Below are 15,688 nucleotides of genomic sequence, written 5' to 3'. Positions count from 1 at the left end.
TGACAACAGATATATTTTTAAAGAAGGAGAGTTATTCTAATGGATTTCAGCTCTAACAGAACTAGACAAAATGACAGACATTTCAGGGATGTCTCTTTAAAACAAGACCAAAAACCAAACAACTACTTTATCATATCAGAGAAAACATAAAACCCTTTACCAAACTTCTGTTACTGACCAAATTAATTTTGAAGACCCAGAACTTCTTCTACAGCTATATCTACCATTTATTTCAAGAGTGGACTTTAAGTAAGCAGCCAGCATGCATGCAGTTAGACCATACTTACATCGTAAGAAGGAAACAAAAGTTGTATTGCACCAGAAATCATAAAACTAAATTTTAAGCCTAATATTTTTTAGCAATTTAAAAAGAATTAAAATCAAGATCCCTGTAACTGAAAAAATGCACCCCAGCAGCCAATACAAAAAGAATAAATATACCAAAATATATTTAAAAAACTAAGTAATTCAGTCCAGTGAGGATGCAATTGAAACCAATAATTCGAAAATCTTAAGAAATAACACAAGCAAAAGAAGATTGTATGATCAGCCAACTGGTAAAATGTCCTCTCGCCTTTAATAATAAGGGTATTATGAGACTGGAGCAAACAAAAAAATTTAAAGATGTTAATTTTTCAGTATCTCACATTGATGGAGGGCCACACCATCCACCATACCATGGCCTATTACTTGTGTTGAGGTAAGCCTTTTGCTTAAAGAAATAACTCCCTTGGCAAGCAGCTGAGCAGAGTGTTTATCAGCAATTACTCCACCAATGTTAACATTATTAGAGCTAGACTTTTCACTAACACAGTCAATACAGTTTTAGAGTTATTTACCTAATTACAAAACCATTTGCATTAACAGCCATACAAGCTTCTAAAGCAAGATCTTGAGATATTAAGCCAACTTACTTCCAGAAAAAGAAAGTATTATGTCCTTTGCATCCCCCTGCCTCAATATTACACATTTAAACCTCAAAAGTTTGAATAAAAATTAGATATCACTAAGCAACTAAAGCTGGAGTTCTTGATATGATTATCATAGGCCAGGACTTAAAAGTCTGCTAATAAATTCCTGTGCAACTCCTGTGTATTTGCAGGAGTACATGTGAATCATACTAATCCCAGCAGGCAGTTAAAGAGTACCTTGCGTGCAATTGGCTCTTGACCTTCCATCAGTGTGTACCAGCTCACTAGCCTATTCCAGCCTTCAGTTGGCAAAAGGATGTAGTCCAGCTCATCAATGAGATGTTCCTTGAGAGACTGAGAATCACCATCTATAAGAGAAAGATTATTTTCATTTGAATACTGTAATTCTGTACTTGAGTTTTTAATGTAACATTTTTCACAAACAGCAGACAAAATATTTTGAGTCACAATTATGTTACCAGTATTGTGGTGTTCAAAGCAGGTCTTCTAAAACCATGCAGGCAAACTATCCAGTTTATGCTTAGCACACCTATTACAGGTGATATTCTTTACTGTATGAGTGACAACTTTATATTCCCATGCAATTATAAGCACCTAGTTTGTTATCATACACCACCCTAGCTTTCAGAGAAAGCAATTCATTTCTCCCACTCACTTCACACATATTCCCACATCATCATGGATACTTCCACAGCTGAAAACAAGAATGAGTAGTTAACTGTAGATTCAAGACAAAGTCTGAAGTAATTCTAAGTCAGACTAGGAAAGTAGCATAGTACAACCTCCTATTTCAAGGATCCTCTGTGCTCTGTTAAGTCACTACAAAATTACTTGCAGAGAAGGGGAGATGCTGCACTTGAGTGAAGCACAACTTGCAATCTCTTAAGGTAAGCAGCATGCTTTTATCTTTCATTCAATCCTTACTACTAGCAGCTATCTTTTAGGTCTAAGAGGTGATTCCAGATGTGAGCTACTGTGAACTTCAAACATTCAGGGCAGCTGTCCCTCTGTCTGGAAGCATCACATTGCAGCTGGGAGCATAGTGAGGGGAGAAATCCACAAGCACTTCTTCAGGTCTACATAACTCTTCACAAGATTCACACTGTATTTCCGCACTGATCTTATATGCTGAGAAGGCATAATTTGGATTCTATTATCTCCTACAAATACCAACATTTCTTCTAATATAATTTTTTTTGGAACCATCACATAGATACCCTGATTCTGACAATTCAGTCCCTCACACACAGCGCTGTTTTCTATGATGAACAATCAGCTACTCTAAATACCTACTTCCTTGTGCCCGCTTTGGCGATGTATCTCTTCCTCTGAACATGACACGTGCATTACATCATATTCGATCTTTTTTGCACATGTTGAGATTAACTGAAATCTCTACCTGTTACTTTTCATTGCTCTCACTTCATCCAAATGTTCTGGAAACAAGGGAGAAGCATTTAAATAATATAAGCACAACATACTGCTTCAGTTTCCTGGAATTAGTCTTTTGTGAATTCAATTACAGTTTTCCTTATCATTGCATTACACTGCAGAATATCTGAGAAAGCATGCCCATTTTAGATTATTTTATTCTTTATATCAGATGCACATTTTTAAAGAGAGGAGCATGAGAGCAACTAGAGCATACTAAGTGCCAAAGACAAGATTAAAATCCAAGCATTTTCAGGGCCAGTTTATGCTACATCTAAAACCTAGTACAGAAGATTGTTGCTTTGCAGAGGGTGAAAGAGAAAACTATTATTTGTTGGGCATTAATGCCCTTAATTTTAAAACTACCTTTACACAGGAACAGTAGATGTCACAAGGTAACTGGATGCATGGAATCACTGCCAATGTGGAGCCACAGTTTACAACCATGAATGAGCAATAAGTGAGTTCACAACCCCTGATGTTGTTTATTTAGAAAAGGGCACTGGTAGCGTCAAAACAACAGAATACAGGTTTTCAGAAGCTTTTAGGAAAATGGCTAACATGACTTCTAGTTTGGACCACTAACTCTACATTAGACTTTATAACAACAGTAATTTTAAGCTGAACAGGTATGCAGATGAAGTTATAAATGGTACAGATGAACTAACAGTCTTTGACACAACTAGAAATCACCTATTTTTGAAGGGAAAGACACAAAAGAGAGAACAAGCTGATGCTACCTCAGTGAGGATAAAAAGATGTTGCTACATCTGATATCAATTGAGATGTATCACCTGAACATCCCTGCCTCACAGCAAGATTTACTACAAGAATGTACAAAACATCTAAATCCTCACATTTCAGAAAACAAAACACAACACTCACCTGGAGCAAAAACACCTTAAAGTTTCTGGATGGGAGAGAAGATATAGATGTGTATGACAATACAGCACCTTCTACAAAGGCGCTGGTCAGTGTCAGACATACTCATTCACACTGACAATTAGTAGAACATGGTACAACAAGTTTTATAAAAGGTGCAATCATCTATAACATTCAATTTGTAAAATAATGAGATACTAATTACAGAAGTTCTGAATTAAGAAAGTCAAGAGCTCTTAATAAACCATGTGAAGTTGGCAAAACTGGTATTACTCTACGTGAACAAGCAGTATTATTACATTACCTGTAACTGCAAAGAAGAAAACCAATTATCTGCTCAATTTTGCATCTACTAGATTAATATTAACATCTTTAATGGACATTAAATACAGAATTTGATGTGAAAATTAAAATACGTGGAAAAGTATTCTGAGATCTGTGTTCACAAATTTGGCTACAGTTCAGCAGAAGTCAGTCGGACCTGAGTAATCACAGCAGTGACAGAGTTCAACATCCTTACAAGACCATAAAGAAAATAGGAAATTATCCTCTATCATTTCACACAACTGAAGTCACTGAACCAAATAACAGCAGTTCTTCACTTGTTCCGGAACTCAAGTAAGGGTCTGGGCCTTATTTACAGAAGTAAGTTTTAGAGTTCAACGTAAAAATCTTATTTAAAATCAAGAATTTGGTTAAGCTACCAAAAAAAGGGAAATCATAGCAAACTCAACCCATCTTTCTGTCAACCTGACTAATTTTCAGTTCTCAAAACAGCCCAAAATCTCATCATAAACCAGGAATTTCTACATTGTTACATATTTTGTTACCATTACAAAGAATTCCAATAACTGTATATATAAAATTGTGATTTATTAGGGAAATCTATTCCAGTTCCCTTGTCACGGTCAGAAAAGAAACCAAAATTTTTACCTTTATGTATGCTGAGGTTCATTTACACTGCCAACTTCAAAAGATGAACTACCTGTGACAATTTCACACTTAATGTACTATAGGCTTATTTCACAGTGAGAGGCAGTTACCTTTGAGAAGTCCAGAGTTATCAATAGGACCAGGGTACACATTCTGATCTCCCATCTGGTATTTGTCCCAGCTGTCAAAACCAACATATTTTTTCCACTGTTTGAACCAGCGACTATCCACTAGATACCTTAAAAGGAAGAAGACATACATATTAATTACTGGCATTCTACTACTTCCTACCTCATTCATGATAATGCACCAGCATTCACCAGCCTTGTGAAACAACAATTCTTTTCTCTCTGTTCTGCTCACCATTATCAGCATCTGCTCCCAGTGAGGACTTTAACTGGGGTCAATCAAAGATTGCACTGAAAGCACCAGGTATAGTTTTGCAAGACTGCCAATAACCCGTACCAAAGGCTGAAAAATGGCAAGTTGAAAAAAACTATTTTCCTTTTCAGCATGAATGACTGTCACCTATAATTCCTCTTCTTGATTTTCAAATTCAGGAGATTCAAATTAAATCTCTATAATCAGACAGCCCTTTAAAAAAGTGAGAGAGAACTTTCAGTAAAGAATTGTCTACTGATGGAGTTTTATTTATAACATTCAAGTGCAACTTAAAAAACTTCAGGACTCTGATGCCTGGCCAAGAACCAGAGAGTGTGTTTTCTTCCTCTGAGTTAACACCAACACAAACAGCAAATGCCCTGCTTTTGACAGAGGACTAGATGTTCCTCCTACAAATTATTATCAACATCACACTTCATATAAAGAGATTATATCTCAAATCTCAGCTCTACAGTATTTTAATCTAGATTAAACTGTTGTCACAGTCTGGCTTCTACAAAGTCCAGTGATACCTACATTTTATACTTTTTTGTCCAGATTTCTTCAAGATCAAGATACCAAATTTTATCAGTGATACTCAAATTAGTATTTATTTTTTTAAGCTACCATATGCATTATTTCTCCTTCCTAAAAGCATTCATAATCTGTCTTTCTGTTCCAAATCTTTTGCTACTATGGTAGGATGAAACTGAATTTGATTCATCTGACATGCCCTTGCCTTTATACACTACGTTTTCATTCCCATGAACGTACTCAAGGCCAAGAGCATCCTCCCTTTCTCTTCTGCTGTGGCCATCCAGCTCTATTCCATAAGAGCTGTAACTGTGTGTGGTTATGAACAGTCACCACCAAACCTCCTAGCCTTGTCCCATTGGTCTCTGCTTTCTTGACCTAAATTTGAATGAGCTATCAGTCTGAAGAAGCAAAGATATAATTTTACACAGAAGAGAAACTATCATACAGGCAAACTGCCTTTAATTAATGCTTAAGAAATTAGTGGTCCTGGAGAATCATTTTACTTTTCAAATGTTCTGTGTTAAAATGTCTTATCACACCCCAGTAACAGAGTGATTAATACACATTTTTGATACTAAAATTTAACAATGTGAGAAAGCTTGGGGTCCACTGTTCTAGATTTTAAATATTCAACCTTATCTATTTCAACACTTCATCATCTTTCTTCTTCTATATCCAATTAATTTTGCCATCAACCAAAATTTGCTGTGCAGCATCTCTTTAGGGTCCTCCTTAACAGAGATGTTGTGACATTGTTGTTTCCTAACACAAAGTGCAAAAAAATCTGTCATCATTTCCCTTCACGTTTAGGAATTCTGCATTTAGCAATCTTTTCAGACTCAAATAAGAGCTTAGTATTTCTTGTATAAAGAAAGTTGAAAGGCCACTTATAAACCATGCAACTCTGTAGGTATGATAAGAACTAAACAGTACAGTCAAGTTCCTTTATCACAAAGTAGAGGTAACATGCATTACATGGAAAAGTTCAGTAAATTTATTTTGCCAAGAAAAAAAAAAAAGCACAATATTTCAAAAAATGCTAGCAGACACTACAGACGTGGATTCTTACAGCAAATTACTGGCTACAGGCATGTATGTGCATGTTACATGTATATCTACATTTTACACATATTAGGTGTTTTAATGAACATTCTGCTACTTTTGCTTTAATAGGAATCTGGTACAGGTGAGAAAAGCTATTTTGAGTTACTGTTGAACACAGACACAGTAGCTGTAATCTTCTCCCTTATCCTGGTTTAAGAATGGTACTCCCCAGTTTAGCACTCTGAATTAAAAAACCCAAAACCATAAACTGCTCCCCTTCCCTCATCCCACAAAAAGCAGAGATTGCAGGCTGAAATAATAACAATTTACTGGAAACTTAAATGAGGTAAGAAAAAGAAACAGTAACAATATTAATAACAGAACTGTAAAAAGAGAGTGATTTACAAGGAAAATGCTCATCCTGGGGGACAATGAACAGTGGTGGATGGGTTTCCCCTCCTGCCAGGCCTTTCCTCATGCTGAAGCCACACCTCTCTTCTCCCAAGCAGGAGCCCTTGACTCCCACCCCTGGGGGTGGTAGAGCATAATAACCTGGACATGCTCAGGGCTGGGCTCCAGGCTCCATTCCCTCACCATGAAAAATTAACTCTATCCTGGCCAAAACCAGAACACCCCATTACAAGAACTTGCCCTTAATCAAGACATGAAATACTACTTTTCCAGTAAGATTAGAGAAAGCAGAAATTTGCATTCAAATGCCATACACTACCCTCATTTTATGCAAGAAGGATATGCCACATTAAAGATTATGCCGGGGAAGGGAAAAAAAAAAAAAAAAGAGCACAATTACACCATGCTCAGTTTAAGGCAAATCAATCAACCTGCTAAAGCACTTCTGTAGCTAAAATCCAGACTTCTTAGCATTAATGGGAAAAGTAAGAATCAGAGATTTATAACTTACAGCTTTTGGCTCTAAAAACACATTCAATATAGCATTCTCATCAAGATCAACAAGACTACACATCTGCACAAGAGAAGGGAAACCACTAGAAGGCAACTTATCAACTTATCTTTTCATCAGCATTTTAATATCCATGACACAATCAACCACCTGAAAACTAAGTATTACCCATGAGGGACATCCAGTAATTTAAGAGGAAGCTCAAGTAATGAGAACTACATCTGCTAAATCCTCATTTGTTAAATGATATTTGATCCCTTTTTAAGGAAAAAATATTAAAAACTTGGGGTAAGCACTTGGACCAGATACATTACCCTGTAATGTGTGTTGTCCCAGACACAAAAATAGAATACCATGTATTGCTAAAATACAGACAAAAATATATGTATATTAAGCTTGGTATAATGTTTTGCCTTTATTTTTGTTACTATTACCTAATGCAGCAAGGAGTTCCAAATGAGTCGAATGCTGCAGTAGTTTTTTGAACTGTGGACCTGACCAAGAAGGATACCCCAGAATTCTCCATCAAAGTTAAAATGTGTGGCTTATCTGTTTTTTAGAATTATGATTAAGAAATGCTTGCTATCTGATGGAACCAAGATTTCAGGAAATACAAATTTTGCTCTCTGGCATGTCATCAGTTTAGCTAGTGAGCAGGATAACCAACCCATCTTCTGAGGTAAAAGAAATCTGGATGATTTGAATAAAGATTAAACTCAAGAACAGTCTCAAATTTCAAGATCTTCTGCTTTGGGGGGCGAACCTTAAAAACTAAGACAACTGCACAGCCAAATGAACTGGTTAACTCTAAACCAGCAGACACCTGACATTTACAGGTATTTCAAATAAATCAGTAATTGTTTGAAGAAAATAGTACAATCAAGTCACTTAGAGCCAACTGGTCGATAACACAGAACACTGGAATAGACCCAAACCTTTACCTAAAAGTAAGCAAAAACTTGCATATACCACTTGCTGAAAATTACACTCAAATATTGAATTTTCAGTATTAACAATACTGGAAGTATCTGTACAGTTTGTTTAACTTTACGAGGTTTTTCTTGGTTATATTATGTGTATTTAAAATTTTCTTTGAGCAAGTAGAATCAAAAATCTACAGAACATGTGAATATGTTCTCAGTTCCAGTCTGGCCTACTTCATTACCCAGTATTTACTTCTGAGTAGAGCTCCAGATTGCTTTATAAGATATATCTGCTCTCTTCTATAAAATGTTTCTTGCCTGTCTGAAGTGGATTATCATACACAAGGGACAGTTTACACTCCAGAGTCCTCTGGAATACCAGATATTGGAATAAAACATGAGGAAATGGAAGGAAGCTGCAAAGGGGAAGTTCGTACTCCACATCATGAGAGGCCTGAGAGGGTGGCTGGTCACTGGAACAGGCTCCCGAGGGAAGTGGTCACAGCACCAAGCTGGTCAGTTCAAGGATCACCTGGAAAACTCTCTCAGCCACATGGTTTAGCTTTAGGCAGCCCTGCAAAGAGCAGGAAGCTGGATTCAAAGTCCCTTCTGGGTCCCCTTCAATTTGGGCTATTTGGCCTTGGCCAGTGGTCAGTCCATCTGGAGCCGGCTGGCACTGGCTCTGTAAGGCACAGGGGAAGCTTCTGGCAGCTTCTCCTAAAAGCCACCCCTGGAGCAGCCCTGCCACCAACACTGGCCATGCAAACCCAATAAAACTGGGTCACCCAATTAAATTTACCAGAAAACACCACATCCTTATGTATGACCAAATGATCAACTGTAGAGACTCAAGCCAGCCCAAAACAGGATTACCTTCAGTCTTTGCACATTAATTTACAAGTACAAAAATGTGAAGCTATTACAACACTTGAAATACACCTTTATTTCTTAAGTAAAAACTCAACAAATAATAAAAATCAATTTTAAGTTAATGGAAGTTTTAAAATTTTGCAGCAGCATGACTACATGGACATTGTTCACTGAACAAAAGAAAGTACTAGCAGGAAACTTACTAACTGATTTCTAAAATTCTCCCATGGTTTGAAACTTTGAATGTAATTCAAGTTCACAGGTGACTTACTGCATATTTTGACTTAATAAACCTAATTAACATAATAGCAACATTACACATGTACAACAGCTTTCATTCTTTACCTCAACATCCAAGTTGATAGAAAAATATCTGAACAGTATGACTAAGATCTTGGTATTTCCCACTGCTGTCAAAAGCTTCTGAATTCTTGTGACCATTATATATAGACAGAATTAAACAACATGTAACCTAGATTTATTTATAATGACTGATACTTCAGTGTTTTGAATCCAAAATTAAACCAGAAAACTTTAATATGCAATAAAGACATTTCACAGAGAGACACTCATTCTGCACTGTGTACTGCTGGGACATGGTCTCTTCTGAACAAAAGCTATTTCACTTTTAACAGTAAAACTGTGCAAATTGTCCAGAGAGATAGGTGAAGATTTTTTTTTACTCTCCTCACTGTGCATGAGTACAGATTAAGCAATACAGAGGACAAAGTGGAACAACTGTTTTGCAGAAAGCAAATTGGGACTCCTGCTTAAAGGCACAACATCTGATTTTTGTTCTTGCACAACTGCAACTATAAAAATAAGAATATAAGAAACGGTTTGTATCTGTATTTCTACTTGATTAAAGTGACAAAAATTGCTTGACCAAATACATTCAAAATTAATAGATGCCTTTAAATTCAATTTTCTTCCAGAATTAACAAGTTCTTAAAGTTCAAAATGGTGATAATTATTCTACTCTATCAGACAAACCATACCATCTTTTTATTCAAAATGTAGGTAAATCCATAAGAAAAAAGTGCAGGGGTCAAAGACAAAAAAAGATATAGTTTACCTCCCATTTTTAAGAAATCCGTCCAAGTATCCCAGATCCCTCTTCAGAAATAAGTGCTTAGCTCAACAAAATGCACCAAGATTTCAAATCAGCAAATAAAATTCTCCCTACAGCTCCTGATATGCCCCCCTGCCATAATGTGCTACAGTAGCCTAAGAGGCACATTCTTCATCCATAGACCGAAAGAGGCCTCCTCAACCAAGAGACTGACCAAAAAGTACCTTTCAGCCAAAATTAGGGGAGTGCAATTCTATGTTAAAATTTCAGTGTGAACATTATATTAAGAACAATATAAGTGTTTTGTATACCTTTAGAAATTTTCCATTTAAGTAAAGACTTTTCATTAAAAAATAATCTAACAAATCAATTTTCAGGCAAAAGCCTGGAACAAACATGATATTAACACGCTCTCACCTCACCTAATCAATTTACAGAAGAAAAATACATCTACTCATCTCCACTGTAAGCATTGTCCAGAAAAATTAAAATCTTTGTAAACCACTAGTCACATACAGCACCAATCCTTATGCAGTGAGAGAAACCTAACACCAAACTTCAACCACAAGGTTTAAAAGTCAAAATCAGCAACGTAAACCTCATTTGAAAATAAAACCCCATCCAAATCTTAATCTATCCTTGGGACCCTGACATAGTGTTCCTTGTTTCTCATTTTATGAAGTTATCAAAATAATTTAGAATGTAATTGTAAATATTGTTGAAGTGCAGGTCCATAACATTTCATCATGCCCTCAGTGAAATCCAGTAAAACCTTCCATTAACATTCAGTCCAGGCTCTGTTCACGCACAAGGCAATGATGGAGGATGCAATGTGGAGAACACTGAGAGGACAGCACTGAGAAAAAGGTACACGGCCTGACTCCTGGGGATGTCCTGTGCAGGGCTGAGCTGGACTTGATCATCTTTGTGGGTCCCTTCCAGCTCAGCATGTGCTTTGAAGTCCACAGTGTAAAATGCTATTAAAGCAAAGCACTTCAGCATCAAGGCTATCATCAATGATGGCACAGGATTATTACGCACAGCTACAGATGTAGCCCTGTTCATCAGGCTTCATGAGTTTTTACTGCAGCCAGAATTAAAATGCTATGTTCAGTGGGGAAATTCACTTCTGGAGGAAAAAATCCCTTAAGGTTGAACTTGTCATATCTACTGATCACTCACTGGGAAGGATTTTTACCCCACTTGTTTTTACTTACTCTCTTCAGTGACCAAGTATTACAATTGGAAAGGCAATGAAATTCCCACAGGTTAAGAAAAGAATATTTTTTTCACCATCCAAGAAATGTACTGCCTGGATAACAACAGTACACTACCTAGACTCAGCAGAATTTCAGAAGTGATGTGTATCAGACACATCTGAAAACTAAAAATACTTTACTTCTGAGGTTTTACTAACTTGCTCGCCTTAAAAACCAAGAAGAGATTAAGAATCTTTCTTATCACTCTTGTGAAGTGATGACTGGCACCAAAATTCACTGGCTAACAGAGCTCAAAATCAGCATCTTCCTTCTGGCCTAAATCTGACTAGCTTCAGTTTACATAGTGTCTTAAATCTTTATCTGTTTGTCTAAAAATTCTTATCCTAGAAGACCTCTTCCTCTTATGTAACTATTTCACAACTCAAAATTCAAGCAAAACAGACAGAGGTTCTCCAAGCTCTTCTCTGAAAGACAAGGCTTCTGCTTTCCCTATTAGATTTTGAGATGTCTGAACTCATTCTAAATGAACACCTTCCTTCACATGTGGACACAAGAACTGGACAGTAGAATGGTTTCACTATTATATTCTGTATACAGTACATATTTATACTGCTACTTGGTATTCCATATTCAAACATCCAATGATTGCATTTGTTCCCTTAGCCACTAAATAAACTCCATGTGATAGTTTTTGTCCACTGTAACTGCATAATTCTTACCCAAGTAACTTCTATATTCTCATCAGCTCACAAATTGTTATGGCAAGCAATAGATGAAAGAAAGAACAGTAGGGAAACTCTGGAAGGAAGAGAAAGAAAAAGTAGTAAAACTGATTGCTGAGCTGTTAGCTATTTTTAAGTCACTATCATGCACTTTTAGTAAAACATTCATTGGTAGGTGATACCTTAAGGTGAGAAAGGTAGTTAAATATCCCAGACCATGGAGGGACAATATGTGCAAGAGTGTGAAAGCATTTGTAATGTCATATCCAAGCTACTGTGACATTTCTGACTAAGCCACAAAAGAACAGGACCTACAGGGAAGTAAGGGCAGAAGGTGGTTTTAAAGGTAAACCCAAGAAATCACACTTTAACATGGGGAAAAAAATACAGAGATATCAGTCACGAAGTCACATACAAAAACTGACAGTCCTCCCCTCTATGACAAAATTGTTCCAAGATCAGTAACTTTCGGTATTGAAAATTGTACTTCCATGATACTGTAAACACAGAAAAACTTGGCAAGGTTCTCAAGAATATCACTGCAGCCACAAAGACATTAAATTGCATCATCAGACCAGTTGGTCACACAAATTATACTATGCCTAAAATCTGATGAACATCAACAGCTTTTCAATTTGAGAGCAGAAGGCACTGAGTGAGTTCAGATTTGCCTGCAGCTGTAACAACCAATAATTTTTGTGATTCTAAATGAGAGGGTAAAATCTCCTCATACAATAAATTCTCCTCACTCGTCAAGCATCAGTAGAATTTCAGAATACTGAGATGTAATTGTATTGGATGCTAAAACTGTGAGACATTCAATGAAATGCAGCATTTTCTCTTTTCCTATAGAGATAAGAACCACAGAACCTGAAGATCCTTTGGACAATACTGCAAGAAGTAAAACTTCTATTAATTCAGGTTCTGTGGAACAAAAGTGTAGTTTTTATACTGACCTTACTAACAAAAGTAGACAACATGACTCAAAAGAACTGATAAACAAAAGAAGTTCATTCTTGGAAAAATCTCATTTTTATTTAATGTATATTTGGAAAATTAGGATAAATGGAGAAACAGAAGAATCCTCAATCTCTCAGAGTTTAATAATTTATTAACTGGTCATAAAGAATGCAAAAAAAGACCACTGGGACAAACTAGCCCAAAATCTTGTCCCTGCAGCTGAAGCAGTTAAAAGACACTAACCTTGTCTGTCCACTGAAGCAATACAGCCTCATGCATGCAATTCCCAAGCAACTCTTAAAAAAATCTAATGGAACAAATTCTACAGCTTACTAAACCACCTGTTCAACCAGTTTCCAGTTCTAGCAATTCTTCTTCCAATACCCAACTCTAAAAATGCTGCGTTTCAAGTCAATTTTATTTCTTTCTCTCTGCAGTGTACATGATGAACAAAGAAATTCATCAGCCACTTCACAGATGCTTTTAAGATTTGCCTCTCTTTGCTCTATTCTTTAGTTGCTTTTTTCTTAGAGAAAACCCCCAAAGCTTTATACTTTCTATATGTAGCTTAGTGTTCTCTCCACTCTAAATTCTGAAGAGCATGGAAAAGACTTTTGATGTACAAGCCAGTATTTTTAAAAGGACTGCATTTGAGTGTTTGAAAGCTCACACAGAACAGGTTGGTATGGCACTCCTGAAATTTTTTTCAGCAGTATTTACTACTGAATCAATGCAATTTTGAATCATGGCTTACAGCACCTTAAGTGTTGTTTCCTTACTGATGTCCCAAAAGACCTAAAAGCCATTTACAAAATACTTCTACAAAGCACTAGGACTAAACGTACCGTTCAATTTGTGAAGATAGCTGCACAGTCAAAACATAAATCCTATGAATGCACAAGCATACACATTTATGTAGCTCCATTTAACAGCTCACGAGTAAAACTTAATGGGACTTTGCTGTAGCTTATTCAGTTTTAAAACACTTGACTTATATCAGTATCAGCCACAGCTAGATATATTCTCACAGAACATTTAGAAGCTTTTCCCACATAACTGATTCTTCTGTATTAAAATATCGAGCGTACTAAAAAAAGTAAACAGCACAGTAAACTCACTGTTTCGGTCACGCCGTCAACTAGTCATAAAAGCACTATCACTTTGAACAATATTAACGGCCTGAAACATTGTTTCAGTAACTGGGAATTACCCAACAGAACCATAAAAAAATAGTCTTGGAAGACATCTATCCTGAGCACGCTTTTACTACTGCTGGTCATTTTCAGCACTACCATGTGAAATAATTTTCTTTTTCTAGTTTCTTACACTTTTCCAGTTTCAAGAGCAGTCTGTTCGTATGCCAAAACGGAACATATACTCAGCAGTATTTGAATAATGCATCAGAATGTATGCTTCTGACACATGCTGCAGTATCAACACTGTTAAATATAGTCTTTTATAGAACTGGAACAGTGAGTGATGACAGCTGAAATGAGGTGGGCTAGTTCTACTTCTGTGTATTCATAGTTAATCTTCTGTAAGTTAATGCTTCAGCCTTTGTCTTTGGGTGACAGTTTCACACAGGAAGAGATGAAGAGGTTGACTCGTGGAAAAAGTGTCAGTTCCTTATTTTTTCCCCTCCTAAAAAAAGGTCCCATTTCCTAGCCTCATAGCACTATAACTATAAAACCTCAATTACCAAATACACGCCAAAAAGAGGTGCTTATTAAAACGTGGAGTATTCTGTTGACAATTTGTATGACATACTGAGGAATATTTCACGACTGACTAGAAAAACATAATTATCAAACGTGTCATAAGGGTCCGTTCGCACCTTCAGGGACTCTTTCTTAGAAAACCAACACGTTTATAGTCACAATAAAATTTAAACTCAAGGCTTGTCACAGCCACGGACGGGTCTCAGGGCACCTAGGCCAGAGTACAGATATCAATTCTGATAACGCGAAGGTGACGCCGGGGCCATTTCAGCCCGGAAAATGGAAGAAACGCCTGCTAGCAGAGCTCCTCTCCCCCACCTCAACACTCCTCGCTCAGCCAAAACAAGCCGGTGCGGGCTCCGGGCCCGCCATCCGGGGCTGCGGCCCGGCAGCGCGCCCCGGCAGCCGCGCCGCTCGCTCCGTGCCCTCCCCTCAGGGCGCTGACCTCGCCGCCTCCCGCCGCCGCCCGGGCCAGGCCGAGGCCCCGCCGCGCCCAGGCGGCCGCTCCCCGCCTGGCAGCAGCTGCGGGAACCGAGCGGCGGGCAGCGCGCGGTACAGCCCTGCCTCCCTGCCCGTGTCACCCGCCTCCACTTGCGCGGCAGCGGGAGAGACGTCGAGCCGCCCCCGGGAGCGGGCGGTGGGGGGGCGAGGGGAAGGAGGTCGGTCCCTCCGGCAGCCAAGCGGCCCCGGGGGCGGGAGGACGCCGCCCGCACCGGTCCACCCGAGCCCCCCCGCTCCTCCCTCACCAGGTGTCGCCCTTGCGGAGGGCGGTTTTGAGCAGCGCCGCGACGTCCGTGCGCTGGGTCTCCAGATCCGCCGCGCCTCCCTCCGCCATCTTCTCCGCCCGGCAGCGGCAGCGGCGGCAGGGGCAGGAGCGCGCCGCGCTGCATGCTGGGAGTGACGCCTGCAGGGGGTGGCCGCGGCCCCGCCCTTCCCACAAGCCGCGGGGCGGGGGCCGGAGCGGGGCCGGGCGGGGCAGCGCCCCCTCGCGGCCGGGAGGTCCCGTCCCCGGTCCCGTTCTGTCCCGTTCCGCCCCCACAGCGGGGAGGGGCGGGCTGGCGGCATTTCCCTCAGTGCCTTAATTGGAGAGCGTGCGTAATTAGAGCCCTTACGCCTCGCTGCCGGATGAGTGCTTTGGATC

At 38.8% G+C, this 15,688-nt stretch overlaps 1 protein-coding gene across 3 annotated transcripts in view; it reads right to left on the bottom strand.

Moving 5' to 3' along the window:
* Window positions 1-15,438, bottom strand: part of USP15 (ubiquitin specific peptidase 15) — a 60,632-nt gene extending 45,194 nt beyond the window's left edge. For all 3 annotated transcript variants that reach the window (XR_009418547.1, XM_059473271.1, XM_059473272.1), the window contains exons 1-3: window positions 15,294-15,438; window positions 4,289-4,416; window positions 1,149-1,279 (exon numbers count right to left, since the gene is read on the bottom strand). Coding sequence is in view for 2 of the 3 variants with exons in the window: in XM_059473271.1 (XP_059329254.1) it covers window positions 1,149-1,279; window positions 4,289-4,416; window positions 15,294-15,382 (348 nt within the window). In the remaining variant the exon portion in view is untranslated. The remainder of the gene's footprint in view (window positions 1-1,148; window positions 1,280-4,288; window positions 4,417-15,293) is intronic.
* Between the last annotated feature and the right edge of the window lie 250 nt (window positions 15,439-15,688).

The sequence above is a fragment of the Ammospiza nelsoni genome, chromosome 5 (assembly GCF_027579445.1).
Source record: "Ammospiza nelsoni isolate bAmmNel1 chromosome 5, bAmmNel1.pri, whole genome shotgun sequence".
In the NCBI taxonomy this organism is placed as follows: domain Eukaryota; kingdom Metazoa; phylum Chordata; class Aves; order Passeriformes; family Passerellidae; genus Ammospiza; species Ammospiza nelsoni.
The sequence above is the reverse complement of the archived record's forward strand: the minus strand, read 5'-3'. Positions and strand labels throughout refer to the sequence as shown.